General features: G+C 36.8%; 1 protein-coding gene across 1 annotated transcript in view; it reads left to right on the forward strand.

Moving 5' to 3' along the window:
- The window catches only part of LOC102870725 (centrosomal protein kizuna-like), a 342,509-nt gene that overhangs the window by 70,553 nt on the left and 254,532 nt on the right, over positions 1-17,424 (forward strand). Inside the window, exon 4 of the mRNA XM_006895665.1 lies at positions 12,823-12,912. Coding sequence (XP_006895727.1) covers positions 12,823-12,912 — 90 coding nt within the window. The remainder of the gene's footprint in view (positions 1-12,822; positions 12,913-17,424) is intronic.

The following is a 17,424-nucleotide window of genomic DNA, read 5'->3' on the forward strand; positions in this document are numbered from 1 at the left end:
GGCGCAGGATAGAGCAGGGTTTAGAGCTGTTGTGCATAGGGTCGCTATGAGTCGGAAACGACTCGATGGCACATAACAACAACAACAACAACATCAGGGATAAAATTTGAGATGGAAAAACTTTTTGAGCTTTTTTGATTTCTGGTTAGTACTGTGACAGTTAATTAGGACAAGGCAAGATATCCCAAAATTCATGCACCCTCTGCCTTTTTTAGGACAGAAAATGTTGTATATTCCATTTTTTGCCAGTCCAGCCCCCTTGCTTATTACTGCGTATAGTTAGATAATTAAAGATTTTTGATATGCTTATTTTTGGAAGTAGGAGTGGCATCTACTTCTTAAATAATTTGCCTCTGGAAGCTTTTTAACTTTGATACAAGTTGATAGTTACAGAAAGGCTTCAGGCCTTTTGTTCATAGGGTCACTATGAGTCGTGCTTGACTCGAAGGCAATCAATAATAACAACATATACTTCTTAGGGAGATATGGTAGCCCAGTGATAATGAATTGCATTGCCAGCACAAAGGCATGAAGTTCAAATCCACCAGCTGTTCCATGGGAGAAAGATGGACACTCTCGTCCCATGCAAGTCACAGCCTCTGCAAAACCACTGGAGGGTCAGCTGTGAGTTAGCTTTGACTTGATAGTACATAATAACAACATATATTTATTGGTAAAAAATTCACATGTAAGGGAAGCATATATATTAGGAAAAAAAATAGTATGTGAGAAAACAAGCCACCAAAAGTAAGTTCTGTTCACCAGAGAATCAAATAAAATCATGTAATTCTCTAGCCATTCCTTCTGCTCTAACAATAAGGGTTGGCAAATTGTTCCATAACTCTTTCGTTATTATTATCTTGTAACTGAGAAGTAACTACACAGTCCTGTAAACCAAGGGGATAGAGAAAGAAGCCGGCTACTTAAAAAGAGGAGGAGAAAGACAAGTGGGTGGCATAGTCTATAGGGATTTGCACTACTATCCATAGAGCTTGCCTCTCCAGTGAGATGACTCCATCAGCAGCTCCTTGAGAGAAAGATGGATAATCTCCTCCCTTGTCAGCTGAATTGATTCTAGCTCCAGGGTAAGAGTGAGGGAATGTGAAGAAAGGAAATTGACCTACGGACGGCATGAATGTGGAAGAGCATGTTGTAAGCTCCTAAAGATTCTCAAAAAAGTGGAAAGATTTTCCAGATCTTCCATCTCCTTTTCATAAGACCTCAGGTCCTCAACAAGAAATTCCAGTAATTTTGCCAAACTAAAGACATTTGACTGTGTGGATCACAACAAATTGTGACTAACCTTGAGGAGAATGGGAATCCCAGAACATTTGATCATGCTTATGTGAAACCTATACTTGGACCAGGAAGCAGTCCTCAGAACAGAGAAGGGAAACACCACGTGGTTCAAAAATCAGGAAGGAGTGTGTCAGGGATACATCCTGTCTTCATATCTTATCAATCTATATGCAGAACAGATCATTCAGGAGGCTGGGCATTATGAAGATAAATGTGGCATCAGGATTGGAGGAAGACTTATCAACAACCTATGTAATGCAGATTGCACAACCTTGCTTCCTAAAACTGAGGAGGACCTGAAGTGCTTGCTGCAGAAAGTCAAGACTGTAGTCTTCAGTATGGATTAAAGCTCAGCATCAAGAAGACAGAGATTTTCACCAATTGGCAGCACCATGATGGATGGAGAGGAGATGAGGTTGCTAACAGAGCTTGCTTGGCTTCATAGTCAACACTCTTGGTACCAGCAGCCAGGAGATCAAAAGAAGAATTGCACGGGAAAATCTGCTGTCAGGGACCTCTCCAGAGTACTGAGAAGCAATGATGTCAGTCTAGAGACCGAAGTGCACCTGATCCAGGCCATGGTCTTTGCAATTACTTGCTATGCATCAGAGATCTTGACAGTGACTAAAGATGACAGAAGAAGAGTCAATGCCTTTGAGTCATGGTGCTGGAGAAGAGTTTTTAATGTATCATGGAAAAGAAATAGGTCTATTTTGGAGAGAGTGAAACCAAATTTCTCTTTGGAGGTTAGGATTTGGAAGCTCTTTCTCACACACTTTGGGTATGTAGCCAGGAGGGATTGATCCTTGGAGAAGGACACTATGCTCAGAAGGGTGGAGGGACAGCACGGGAGAGGAAGACTGTGGATGAGATGGATTGATAACAGTAACTAGGAAAATGAGGGTAGATGTGTTGGAGTCAGTGAGACTGGCTCAGGACAGGACAGTCTTCAAAGCTGTTGTACATAGAGTTGCTACGAGTTGCAGGCAACTCTGTGGCACTTAAGAACAACATTACTTGTGCCATCAAGTAATCTCTGACTCATAGCAACCCTATGTACAATAGCCCTGAACCCTACTCTATCTTGAGCCAGCCTTTTGTCTCCGACACACCTACCCCCATTAGCCCAGTCACTGAGTCAATCCATCTCATCCAGGATCTTCCTCTGTTGCACTGTCCCTCCAGTCTTCGAAGCATGATGTCCTACTCCAAGGACTGGTCCCTCTTGGCAACATGTCCAAAGTATGTCAGACAAAGCTTCAAAAGCCTAGCCTCAAAGGAGCAGCCTGGTCTCACCCTATCCAAGAAGAACCTGTTTATTCTCTTAGAAGTCCATGGTATATCCAGTACTCTTTTCCAGCAACATAACTGAAGATATCAATTATTCTTTTCTATCATCCTTAAGTCATTGTCCAGCTCTCTGATCCATAGCAAGTAATTGTGAAAACCATTCCTAGATCAGGCACATCTTAGTCTCTAGACTGACATCATTGCTCTTCAGTGCTCTGGAGAGGTCTCTGACAGCACATTTTCCTAATGAAATTTGTTGTTTTTTGATATCCTGGCTGCTGGTACCAATAATGTTTATTGTGGAGCCAATCATTTATATGGTAGGAAGTGAATATGAAGACTGTTAAAAATTAAAATATGTGAGCAGCATTATGCACAGTCCCATAAAGCAAAAACAAATGGAATAAGGTAGCTTAACCCAGTACTTTGGTATTTTAAAGACAAATTTTTCAAGAATCAAGTGAAAAATTAGAAGAATAGAAGATGCTATTGAAGTATGGGGAGTTTGGCCCTTGAAGTGGCACATCAGTTGGTGAGAGTTTAGTCTTAATGTGACAAGAGGAACAGAGATCATGACCCTACCACCAAAAGGAAGGAATACAATGCAATCCCTTGCATATTGTGGAAACAGCAGAAGTGTATGGTTCCTAACAGAAGAAATTAGGAATAACATGTGAAAGACCAGCATTTAGACAATGTGATACAATAAGACTGTAATGTTATGTCAGAGACTTTAGCTGGGAAAATCTTGGAAATATTTGTCTATACAATGCTTTTCAAACTTAAAAGACATTTTTTAAAGTACATTTTGTTAGATATAGATGGAAGAAAAATGGGGCTGGGAAGCCTCATAGACCTGCAGAGAGCACCATTGAAAACCTCAACTCACAAGCATTAAGGGGCTGGATTGAAGAGATAATATTAAGTATTGGAAATAGAGCCTCTAAGGTTGGAATACATTAAAAAATGAGGAGAAATAGCTGCAAATGTGAATCTAGGAAAATTAGAAATTGTAAATAGTGAAATGGAACGTGTAGAGATTAGCATCTTAGGCATTAGGGAGCTGATCTGAACCGATATTGGCCATGTGATTTAGACAGTCATGATCGGTGTGGGATGAACTGAGAAGGAATGGTGGTGTATTCATGAAAAAAAAAGTTTCAAGATCTATTTTAAAATACAATGATGAGTGATAGAATGATTCATATGCATATAAAGAAGACCTGTTAATACAAGTAATATTCAAATATACTCACCCATTCAGGTGTTCTACTTTATTCCGTGTCAGTTTAGGTAGATTATGATATTTTTGTCCATTTCCTTTAGGATTTCATATTTGCTTGAATATAGTTTTCCCCTAATATTCTTTTATTAACCTTTTTTACTTCAGTTGGTTCTCTTGTGACATTGCTCCTTTCATGTCTTATTCAGGTTATCTGCGCCAGTTGTTTGCCAATTTTTTTACCTTTTCAAACAATCAACTCCTGGTCTTGTTGACAGTTTCAATTGTTTTTCTTTTTCTGTTACATTTATTTCTATGAACAAACACATAAAGAAATATTCAAAGTCCCTAGTTATCACAGAGATGCAAATCAAAACAAATATGAGATATCATCTCACCCCAGCAGCAGTAGAAAAGTTCAGTAGGGCAGCAGACAACAAATACTGGTTAGGTTGTGAAGAGACTGGAACTCTTATTCACTGCTGGTGGGAATGCAAAATGGTGCAACCACTATGGAAGACAGTCTGGCACTTTCTTAGAAAGTTGGAAATAGAAATATCACTTGATCTAGCAATTTTACCACTGCAAATATACTCTAAATAAGCCAGCTCCACAACTCAAAAAGATATATGTATACACACCCATGTTTATTGCAGCATTATGTACATTAGCAAAGAGATGGAAGCAGCCCAAGTGCCCATCAATAAGTGAATGAATAGAAAAACTACAGTACATCACACAATGGAATACTATGCAGCATTGAAAAAAACAGTGAAATGGTAAAACCTTATATAACATGGGGATCCTTAAGGATATTGTGCTAAATGAAATATCTCAGTCACAAAAGGATAAATATTGCATAACACCATTGTTAAAAATAGCACAGACATGGGGGGGTTGAAGAAGGCATTGGGGAAAGAGTGGATAGATAATGATCACTGTTTTAGAACATATGAGGGTAAAAAAGAACTGTTTGAAAGGAATATATGATTATGTATTATATGTATAAGAACAACCTGGAACAAGGGGTATGCTGCAAGGTAGACTAGGGGAGGGGAGAAAATGTGCAACAATGAATAAAAGAGCAAAACCAAAACAAAGCAAAAACATTACAGAAACATAGTAGTCAAGATAGGATGATATTGATACAACAACAGACACACAAATCAATGGGGAAAATCAAGAACACAGAAATCAACCCATCTACTATGGTCAACTGATCTTTGACAAGGAGATGAAATCAATTAAGTAGTGAAACACAGCCCCTTTAACAAAAGATGCTGGCAGAATTGGAAAACCATCTGCAGAAAATTGAAACAAGATCTACATCCCATATCATATGCAAAAAACAATTCAAGGTGAATCTGGGTCCTAGAGGTGAAACCAAAAACTAAAAAGTTCATCAAAGGAAAAATAGGAACAAATCTATGACATGAATAGACTTTCAAGCATAGCTAAAAGCCCACAAATAGAGTATAAAATAGATAAATGGGGACCTTTTAAAAATTAAATCCTTGTATGCATAAAAAAACATGAATTTAATGTAAAGAATTTTTTAAAAACCTAAATATACGCAACTCAACTAAAAGATGAAGAACTTGAAGATTTTTATCGGCATGCAGTCTGAAATTGCAAAAATAAGCAATCAAGAAGCAGAAGAAGGACTGATAGTTGGAAAATAATTTCTTCATTTGTTTGTTTGCCATCTAAATGTCTTCTGTGATGAAGTATCTATTCATGTCCTGTGCCCATTTTGTGATTGTGTTCTTTACCTTTTTCTTGTTGAGGCACTGGAGCATTCTGTAAATTTTAGTTGTTAGTCTTTTTTAATTTATTTTCATGAAAGTTTACAGAGACTGAGGGTTTCCATTCATTCAATGTTGCACTTTTCTCCCTGCCCAGCACCTGCCCCCAATTCAGTCTTCTCGTTGAAAAGTAAAAGAAAAGCTCTTTCATTGTTAGGCAGTCCCTCCCCCCAAGTCCACTCCACTGTGCAGCCTTCATTCTGGACTCCTGTCATGACAGTAATACACAATCAAGTATCCCTTTCAAACAGTTCTCTCCCTCATCTGTTGCAATACAGTATACATCATTCATCCACTTTTTCTGTCTTCCCTCAACATCAATGTCAGCCACATTTTACGACAGTGCCCCTATGCAATATTTGTCCTTTTGTGAGTGAGTATTTCACTCAGCATAATGTCCTCCAGGGTCATCCATTTTATATATTTCCCGAGTTCTTTGTTTTTCAGTGCTGCATAGTATTCCCTTATGTGACTATACCAGAGCTTCTTTATCCATTAGTTTGTTGATTGGCATTTTGGTTGTTTTCAGCTATTTGCTATTACAAACAAAGCCACAATAAACATAGGTGTGCATATATATCTGCTTGGGTGGCGGTTATGGTTTCTTTAGGGTAAATTCCCAGTAGTGGAATTGCTGGGTCAAATGGTATTTCTATTTGCACTTTTTTGAGAAAGCACCATACAGCCTTCCATAGTGGTTGCACCATTTTATACTCCCACCAACAGTGAATAAGGGTTCTAGTTTCTCCACAACCTTGCTAGCATTTGATGTTTGCTGTCTTATTAAATTTTGTCAACACCATTTGTTAAAAAGGCTGTCATTTTGCCACTTAACTGATTTCATCTCCTTGTCAAAAATCAGTTGACCATAGGTAGATGGGCTGATTTCTGGATTCTCAATTCTATTCCATTGACCTGTGTGTCTGTCATTGTACCAGTACCACACTGTCTTGACAACCACAGCAGTATAGTAGGATTTGAAATCAGGGAGTGAGGTGCCTCCTCCCTTGTGTCTCTTTTTAAAGAGTTCTTTGTTTATTCTGGGCCTCCTTCCATTCCAAACTAAATTGGAGATTGCCTTTTCCATCTCATTGAAGAATGTGGAATTGGTATTTGTAGTGAGGTAGCATTGAACGTGTAAATTGTCTTTGGTAGGATTGTCATTTTCACAAAATTGAGTCTTCCTATCCATGAGCAAGGGATATTCTTCTACTTCTTCAGGTTTATTTTTGTGTGTTGTAATACGGTTTGGAATTTTCTTTGAATAGGTTCTTTGTGCTTCTAGTTAGGTTTACTCCCACGTATTTAATCTTGCGATTAGCTATTGTGAAGAGTATTGTTTTTCTCAGCTCCAGTTCTGTATTCTCTTTGTCAGTATAGAGAAATCCAGTTGATTTTTGTATGTTGCTCTTATATCCTGCCACTTTGCTGAATTGGTCAAGTATGTCCAGTAGTTTTCTTGCTGAGTCTTTGGGTTTTCAAAGTATGCTATCATCTGCGTAGAGAGATAATATTTTTTGCCAATTTGGATACCTCTTATTTCCTTCTCTTGTCTTATTGCTATCACTAAGACTGTCAATCCCATATTGAGTAGGAGAGGTGATAGTGGGCATCCTTGCCTAGTTCCTGTTCTCAATGGAATGCCTCTATCTTCTCTCCATTGAGAACAATGTTGGCTCTTGGGTTTGCATATATACTTTTTACTATGTTGAAGAAATTTCCCTTTAATCCTATTTTGTTGAGTGTTTTAATCAGGAAAGGGTGTTGGATTTTGTCAAAGGCCTTTTCTGCATCAATTGATAGGATCATGTGGTTCTTGTTCTTTGCTTTTTTAATGTGATGAATTATATTAGTTGTTTTTCTTATGTTGAACCATCATTGCATACATTTTATGAATCCCACTTGGTCATGGTTAATTACTTTTCTGATATATCGTTGGATTCTATTGGCCAGGATTTTATTCAGGATTTTTGCATCTATATTCATGAGAGATATTGGCCTATAGTTTTTATTTTGATGGTGTCTTTGGTACCATGTCGTTGGTACATGATACCTGGCTTTGGTATCAAGAATATGTTTGCTTCATAGAAGGAGTCTGAGAGAATTCCATATTTTTCTATTTTCTGAAATAGTTTATGTAGGATTGGTGACAGGTCTCTGAATGTTTGATAAAATTCACTTGTAAAGCCATCTGGTCCAGGACTTTTTTTGGCTGGAATTTGTTGTATTACCTTTTCAATTTCCTCTTTTGTAATGGGTCTGTTCAGATATTCAATTTCGATAGGTGTCATTTTAGGCAGGTTGTAAATTTCCAAGTATTTGTCCATTTCCTCCAGGTTTTCATATTTGTTTGAGTATAATTTTTCATAATATTCCAGTGTTAGCTTCTTTATTTTAGCTGGTTCGGTTCTGATGTTGCCTGTTTCATCTTTTATTAGGATTATGTGTGTCTTTTCCTTTGTTAGCTTTGCTAGTTGCTGATTTTATTGACTTTTTCAAAGAACCAACTCCTGTTTTGATGATGGTTTCAATTGTTTTTCCGTTTTCTATTTCATTTATTTCTGCTCTCATTTTTATAACTTCAGGTTTTTTAGACGGTGTGGGGTTTCCTTGGTGTTCTTTTTCAATTAGTTGGAGATGTTATGTTGTGACAGTCAATGGTCATTTTGTCCTGTCTTTTGATATGTTTGCTTATTGCTATAAATTGATCTCTTATTACTGCTTTGGCTGTTTTCCAGAGGTTTTGGTAAGTGGTGTCTTCATTGTCATTTGTTTAAAGAAACTTTTTACTTTGATTTTTTATTTCTTCTAGTATCCACTCACGTTCAAGCAAGGTGTAATTCTGGTTCCAGTTGTATGATTTTTTTCCCCTCCTTTATCCTGTTGTTATTAATTTATAATTTTGTAGCATTGTGATCTGATAAAATGCTTTGTACTATTTCTGTGTTTTTGAATTTATTGATGGCTTACCTTGTGACCTAAAATGATGTCTATTCTGGTCAATGTTCCATGCTCATTGGAAAAGAAGGTATACTGCGTTGTTGCTGTTGTTTTGTTTTTTTTTTGTTGGGGGGGTGCATTAACCTATAAATATCTATGAGGTTGAGTTGGTTTATGGTGTGGTTTAATTCTTGAGCATCTTTGTTGAGTTTTTTTCTGGTAGTTCTCTATTTTCTTGAGAGTGGTGTATTGATGTCTCCAACTACTATAGTTGTAGTAGTATCTATTTCCTTTTTTAATTTTGTTAATGTTTGTTTTCTATATTTTGCAGGTGTCTTATTTGGTGCATAGATGTTTATTATTGTTATGTCCTCTTGTTCTACTGACACTTTAAGCATTATGTAATGACCTTCCTTGTCTGTTGTGGTGGTTTTTGCATTGAAATTTATTTTACTGGGGATTAATATCACTACTCCTGCTTTTTCAATTGCTTGGTACATTTTTTCCCATCCTTTTAATTTTTAGTCTTTATCTTCATTTTTCAGGTGTGTCTTTTGTAGACAGTATGTTGCAGTGATGCTGAACACTATGATACTGATGTGGCATATGTAATAATGGTTACCCATCGTGAACAGTGTTTTCTGGAGCTTCCTGATTAAAACAAGCCTGAAAGCTGGAGTGGCATCTGCTTCCAAAATGGCTTGCCTCCAGAAACTCTGTGATCAGTTCTCAGGCCTTTCGTTCAGAAGGTTGCTATGAGTCATCTATGACTCACCGGCACCTAACAAGAACAAAAACAAAAACCATGTCCAATCTTCTGCTTTTCTTTTCTTCAGTGGTGCATTCAAACCATTCACGTTCACTATGATTATTGAAAGGCAGGGTTTTATTGCTATCATTTTGTTGAGTTCCTTTTGGTGTTGTTGCTAGTTACTTTGGTCTATGCTGCTTTGTGTGTTACCTTTGTAAGAAGGATGTCTGTCAGTGTTTCCTGCAATGCTGGTCTTGTTTTTACAAACTCCCTTAGGTTCTGTGTTTCTAGGAATATCTTGATCTCTCCTTTATATTTGATGGATAATTTTGCTGGATAAAGCATTCTTGGTTGACAGTTGTGTTCTTTGAGTGTTTGATATATATCCTTCCACTGTCTTCTTGCTTGCATGGTTTCTGCCAAGAAATCAGCACTTAATCTTTTCTATGCTCCCTGATATGTTGCTCCCTCACTGCTTTCAAAATTCTCTGCTTATCTTTTGTTCTGGCAAATTTAACTATGATATGCCTTAGTGTTTTTCTTTTGGGGTCTCTTCTATATGGTGTTCACACAGCTTCTTGAATATATATTTTCTTATTCTTCATTATGCCAGGGAAATTTTCCTCTAGTAATTCTTCCACCACTTTTTTGGTGCCTTTACTTGCTTTGTCCTGTTTTGGGTGTTCAGTGATGTGCATGTTATTTCTCTTGATGATGTCCCACATTATTCTTAGGTTTTCTTCTTTTTCCTTCTTTTTTTAATTCTTCTTTTTGCTCCAGCATATCAGTGGTGACAATTCTATCTCCTATTTCACTGTTCTGTGTTCCGTCTGTTCAACTCTGTTAATATGTCCCTCTGTCATGTTGACAGCATCCGAAACATTGGACCTCGTATTTGGGTTCATGATTTCTTGTTTTTCCAGTGCCACCATTGCTTTTTTTATTTTTTCTGCATTGTTCTGGATTGTTTTTTTTAAGCTCCTCTTGGTTTTTGCTTACAGTTTCTTACAATTCTTCAAGTTTGTTTTTCATTCATTGAAAATATTCCATCATTGTTCTTTTAAATTCTGTGTCAGACAGTTCCATCAGACCTTCTGGCTTTAGGAACTCTATTGATACTGTGTCACTTTTTGGGGGGTGATATCTTGCTTTGCACTTGTGTGGTGTATAGGATAGCTTGCTTTCTTTGAGACATTTATATGTTCTTCATCCGAAGACAGTGCTCTAGAAATCAGTTGGCCAGCTACCCCGCTTGAGTTTTTCTCTGAACTTCTGACTCAAGGGAAAGTTCTGTTTAGGGCCTGTGATACTCACCACTTGTAGGTAAGTCAGATCAAGGTGCTCTGGATTAAAGGCAAGTTGATTGACTGGTTGTGTAGGCACAGGTGTGGAGTCGAATGGGGGCCAGGCAGGCACAAGTGGAGGTGGTAAGCACAGGTGTGGGTCAACCACTTGCAAGACCTCACTCAGACCTCAGCTGTCCAGGTGTGGTCACGAGTGTGGTCCTTACTCAAAATCCAGCTGTCATCTCCCACTCAGAACCTTCACTCAGTGATCCCTGCTCTGTGGCCCTTACCCACGTGCCTGCACACCGTGGTCCCTGCCTGAGCAGGGTCCTGGGTCCAGCAGGAACCAAAAAGACTCAATCGAATTCCCCCCAACCCACTCACCTCTGGCCAGTCTGTAGTGTCCATGAAAGTTCAGTCAAATTCTTACCAGCCTGCTCACCCTTGAGTGCTCTCCCAGGCAGTCTTGGCAGTCTATGGTATGTTCAAGACTCTTCTCCAGCAGATATTAAATAGCACTATAAACTTTCTTAATTGCTTTGTTATATTTATCTTTTTTTGAGATATTTATCTTTTATAACTTGTTATTTATAAAACTTGTATTAACTATTTTAGATCATTCCTAGCATCATTCCATTAATAGCATATTTTTTTTTAAATTGGTATACATACAATAATTCATTTATATTTTTGTTTCATACAATCATTCATATACATTGTATTTTATAGAATTATTTGCTTTTGAGTATGTCTAGTATATCTCTGCCTTTCCACATCTCTATGGAATCTTTCCTATTCCTTCATCCCCCTCTGCCCACTAAACTGTGCTATCCTAATAATTTCAAAACTTCTCCTTTTTTACCCCTTTTCTTTTCCCTCCTTTCCCTTTTGAGTGTTTATACATGTCTTCCTAGTCATCCTTTACTAGTTATCCTTCTGTTTTTATAATAATGGTCTTTGATAGAGTAAAAAAAAAAAAATCCTGCCTCACATTAGAAATCAAACACTCAAATTTATTTCCATTAAGTAAGAACTGACTACACTGCAATCCCAGAGGTATGTGGTTCAAATCCACCAGATGCTCTGCTGGAGAAGGAGGGGGCAATCTCCTGTACCAGTCAGATCTGATTTGACGGTACACGTAAAAATAATACAATTAAAAAAAAACCAAAACTGACTAATAGTTGACTTTCCCTTGCATTTCTGAGACTGTAAATCATATGACAGGAGATTGCCCATCTTTCTACTTTAAGCTACTGGTGGTTTCTAACCACTAGGAGGAATGACCTTTGATTAACAACCATTTATTTACCTTTTAAATATTTTGAGAAAAACAAATCAACTTTAGTTATTATTGTATTCACTTTGTGCCTGGGAAAACAAAACTCAGACCTTCTTATGTTCAGGCTAAGAACAAAGGCAAATTTTCCTGTTTAATTCTCTAATAGGTATGTTTCTAATTGCAGTGTATCGGTTACCTAATTTAGAAACTGTCTTGATATGAATCATTGATGAATTTTTTCAATGCTTTAATTAGTAACTTACTGAATCAAAGTGCTTTTTATGCCTGTTGTTCAGAAAAGTCATTTTGTGATTGAATCACTTCAGTCAATTACAGTATGGTAATGATCTTTATATAGTTATTAGTGCCAGAGAAGCTTCATTCGTACAGTGCTCTATTTTTATTTCTTGAAAATAGAGTTTGTTTTAAGTTGAAAGAGTACAGTCTATTGAAAATAATATGACCTTGATATTATGTAGCTATCATATAGATAAAAAATGAGATTGAATATTATTTTTATTTTTTTTTGCTTAGGATAAAACTTGTCAAAGAAAACCCTTTCTAAGGTGTTAACTTTCATACTAAAATAATTGGGTTTTCATTACCACTTAATGAAAAGTATAACTTAATATATATTGAAATTTTGTTCCCTAACTTAATGAAAGATTGAATAAAAAAAAATAGGAAAACTTATAGTTGTATAAAATACCCAAACAAAAAACCCTTCAATTGTTTTGTTACAAAATTTGTATACTATTTTATTCAATTCAATATTTTGAGATATTTTTGTGAAACTGCCTATTTTCTATGCTAAGTTTCATTTATTGGCAATATCAACTTTTGCTTTCAATGCTGTTGCTTATTTTATGATATAAAGGTTGCAAGATATATAGAAAGGTGCTAGTTGTAATAATAAGCACTCCAAAATAAAACTTTGTTTTATTTAGACTGAATATGAGACTCAGATTAAGAAGATACAGTTACTTTCAAAAGGTAACCTAGGAATAAAAGATGAACTGAAAGATGAAGACAAAAAGGTAATAAAATTAAAATAATGACGTTTATGTTAATTGGGGCTTTCTGGAGTGTTCCTTTTTAAAAAGTATCATTTTAAATAAAATCATACTATTACAGAGATCTTTTTGATTAAGCCATAGGTGATTAAATAAGGTATAAGGTATTGCTTTAATATCTGCTCATTTAAATTTGTTGAATGCCAGTCACTTTGGGATTAAAAGAGAGAATTCAAAGAAAACTTACTGTCTGTAGGAGGTAAAATTGGTGTGTTTCTAAGCAATACTTTATAGGTGTTTTATTTTTAGTTTGAGAAATGTAAATGAAAGTAAACAATGGGATATTTTAATTTTCTTTGTATATATAATTTTTTACAATTTAAAATTTTCATAGAGAAAATAGAGAGAAAAGATTGCATATCTAAGTAACAGACAAAAAGACTGGCAAGGAATACTTAAATATATTCTGCTGTGTATCTGCTGTAATGCAGGTTTCTAATCCTTTCACCTATCTCCATATAAATGATTCCATTCAAGACCATAGATGTTTTCTTCTCTAAAAGCAGCAAAGCTCTTTTAGATGAAATGTCTAAAAACATCTTGTAATAACTTGGAGCATGCTGGCAAGAGTAGTCACTTGTGACTATGTGTGAAACCCCCTTAGCCAGTCGATATTGTAATAAGCAAAAATGGTAGCATCACTCCATTATTCAGAAAAGCCAACAGCGTGCTTGTTCCTTAGGCTGCAGCATTCATTAAGAAAAGCTTACTGGGCTGAAAGCTGGAAAGAGATGATAACAGGATATGATTTTCATATTTAATGCTTTCCTTGGAAGAGTGTGTGTGCTACAGATTGATAGAAGAATCAACTGCTACTTTACTAAAAGACTTTCAGGTTTGCCCTATAGCTACCGATGGAATCATTCAGCCAAGAAATTAACTTTTTCTCCTTTTACCTGCTTTATATATCTGCTAAGCAGGCTGCCTGACTGCCAGTAAATGTTATTATGCAGTTAACTGTTTGGTATTTAAGACTCTTATCAGAAAAGAAACAGAGGCCGCACTATTTTGTTTTTATAGTAGGAATAAGATTTGGGGGTGTGTGCGGTGTCTTTTTTTCCCTTCTATGCATTAGCTAGCATTAATCTAAGTTTATAGGAAGTTTTAGTGTCTTTTCCCCATAGATTAAAACGTTTAAAAACCTGTAATTTAGAGTATTTAAACTGTAGGACACAAACACAGGCCATCAGTAACCTTGGCCTATATAAAAAAAGCCTTTAATGAGAAATGATTTATATGCTCTTAGATCTACCCCAAATGTGGTGTGATGTGAAGACTTTTCTGTTTGACATTTAGTCATTAAATAATTGATTCTATAAACCAGTGTTCTTTTGTGCCATATTTAATAGACATATTCTTAGAATAGTAGTGTCAATGACACTTAAGTCAAATGAAAGACTTTCCTCCCCTATTTAAACTGACATTTCATTGCCTTATATATGGTTACGTGACCATGTATTCTTCTTTAAGTTATATTTAAAATTAGGACAAGTGCTATTTAGCTAACAGCCCCTTGAAATATTACCTATTATACTTAGTAGAGACTAAGGATGACAGAAGAAGAATCAATGCCTTAAAGTTATGCTGCTGGAGAAGAGTATTGTGCATACTATGGACTGCCAAGAAAACAAATAGGTCTGTCCTGGAGAGGGTGAAACCAGGTTTCTCTTTGAAGGCATGGATTGTAAAGCTTTGTCTCACATATTTTGGACATGTTGCTTAAAGGGATCAGTCCTTAGAGAAGGACATCAGGCTTGAAAAAGTCAAGGGACAGCACAGGAGAGGAAGACCCCAGATTAACTCAATAACTGGGGTAATGAGAGTAGGTGTGTTGAAGACAGTAAAATTGGATCAGGATAGGACAGGATTCAGAGCTTTTGTGCAAAGGGTTGATATGAGGCCCAGTTGATGGCACATAACAACAACAAAAAGAAAAAAAAAACCCTCTAATTTCTGTGGAGTCGGAACCAGTTCTTAGCTGATCCTCCAGTGGATTTTAGAAGTTGTAAATCACAGAGGAGTATATTGCCATCTTTCTTTTGCGGAGTCTAACTGCCAGAGACTGCCTTTGGGTTAGCTGTGCATCTCCCTGCAAACTATCCCATCAGAGCTCCCTAATAAAGGAAACAAGCATTTATACTTAATACTGAAAATATATCCTTAAAGTCTTAGGATATCAACTATGTGTAAGAACCAATTTGGTTACATATTAAGAAATTTGGATCTTGCCCTTCCTGATCATTCATTGATGTTTGAGCAATTAAAGGGTAATTAATTAACTTATTCTAATTCCAAAGCAGTTTTCTATCATGAGTTGCATTTTTATCAGTGGAAATCTATGCTCCTTTCCTGTGAAAAAATCTTATGAATTAGTCTGTGTCTAGCAAGAGTCATTAGTCTTCTGGAACTGGCCTCAGACTACAGTATCATTTCATGGTTGAATTCAAGAATTAGTTGCTGAACAATTGTTTTGTAATATAGTGGGCTCCTTCATGAATGCCCTTTCATAAATGACACAATTCCTGTCCCACACAGTACTGTTCCTCCTAAAGCACAGGGTACAGTTTGTAAACTTACATGGGGCAGACATTTTCTCATTGAGGAAGAAGCTAATTGAAGTGAATTATTTGAGTTGTGCTGATGAAGTGATATTTGAGCTAGTATTGAATGCTTGGAAGCATGCTAGTCAGTGAGGATGTGATAGTCATTTTAGGAGGAGGAACAGCTGTTCCTGAGTGAAGGAATAGAAGAAGTAGGAAAGCTCAGTTGGTAATTCTGGAGTCAGCCCAAAAGTTCTTGAAGGGAAGCAATAGAAAATGAGGCTGGGGTTTTATCAGGGAATTTCTTAGTACCAAGCTCCTGAATTGTGATTTTTTTTTTTTTCATGAAATCAGTGTGGGTATGTGGAGGGTGTGTGTGTGGGGAGGGGGATATGTGTGTGGATGTGTGCACATGCACATGTGCATGCCAAACAGATTGTTGAGCATCTATAGGAAGATAAATCTAGTGATACTGTGCAAGATGAACTGGTGGAAGGAGCTGACAAAGTCAAGGAAGTTGTCAGGGTCATTTCACACAGGAAGAATTATTTGAGTACCCAACTTTAGAATTGACCATTGAAGTTGAAAGTAATAACAAAAGGGAAAGGATCTATCAAATAATTTTTATTATAAAAAGTATTTGTACACCTTTTAACCATAAGCAATAACCTATGTGTTCTACTAAGAAATGTAGCTATCTATTTTTTTTTTTCCCAGTTAAACTCTAGCTTGATTTTTACTAAGCCATCCATTGTTTTATGTCCAGCGGAAGCTCTACATAATCATGGAGGATACATTATTGTGCTACTCATGACTAGGGATGTGTTTTATCTCCATGCCTTTTCAACCTATATGTGGAATAGATCATTCAGGAGGCTGGGCTGTATGAGGAGGGATGTGGCATCAGTATTTGAGGAAGATTAATCAATAACCTACTTTATGCAGATGACACAACCTAGCTTGCTGAAAGTGAGGAAGACCTGAAGCACTTGCTGCAGAGGGTCAAGGACTGCAGTCTTCAATCTGGATTGAGGCTCAATATCAAGAAAACAAAGATTCTTACCACTGGGCCAATTAACACCATCATGTGGAAGGTGAAGAGATTGATATTGTTAACAGCTCTAGTTTATTTGACTCCACAATCAACATTCTTGGTACCAGCAGCCAGGAAATCTAAAGATGAATTGCATTGGGAATGTCTGCTGTTAAGGACAGCTCCAGAGTACTAAAGAGCATTGATGTCAGTTGTTGGAGACTAAGGTATGCCTGTTCCAGGCCATAGTCTTTTCAATTACTTGCTATGCATCAGAAAGCTGGACAATGACTAAGGATGATAGAAGGAGAATTGATACCTTTGAGCTCTGGTGCTGGACTACTAAGAGAACAAACAGGTTCATCCTGAAGAGGGTGAAACCAGGCTACTCCTTGTAGGCAAGGATTCTGAAGCTATATCTGACATATTTTGGGAATGTTGCAAGTACTGACCAGTCCTTGGAGAGGGACATTATGCTTGGGAAGGTGAAAGGACAGATCAGGAGGATAAGATGCTCCATCAGAAGAATTGATTCAGTGACTGTAGTAATGATGGTGTGTGTGTTGGAGACTCTGAGATTGGCTCAGGATAGAGCAGGGTTCAGAGCTATTGCATATAGAGTTGCTGTGAGTCGCAGGCAACTCAACGGCAAATAACAACAACAACAACTTTATCTCCTAAGCTTCACTGTTAATTACTCACACACACACACACACACACACACACACACACACTCTCTCTCTCTCTCTCACTCATTCTCACTCTCACTCTCTCTCTGAGGGACAAAAATCCAACATAAATAACAAGACAAAACAATAAATAACAAGACAAAACAAAATTCAGGCCCTATTGGAATACTTATAAGAGTTACTATAATAATCCCTCTTACCTACTGTTGTTGTT

This window comes from Elephantulus edwardii, unplaced genomic scaffold, assembly GCF_000299155.1.
Source record: "Elephantulus edwardii isolate Elephantulus edwardi_28Jun2011 unplaced genomic scaffold, EleEdw1.0 scaffold00172, whole genome shotgun sequence".
In the NCBI taxonomy this organism is placed as follows: Eukaryota; Metazoa; Chordata; class Mammalia; order Macroscelidea; family Macroscelididae; genus Elephantulus; species Elephantulus edwardii.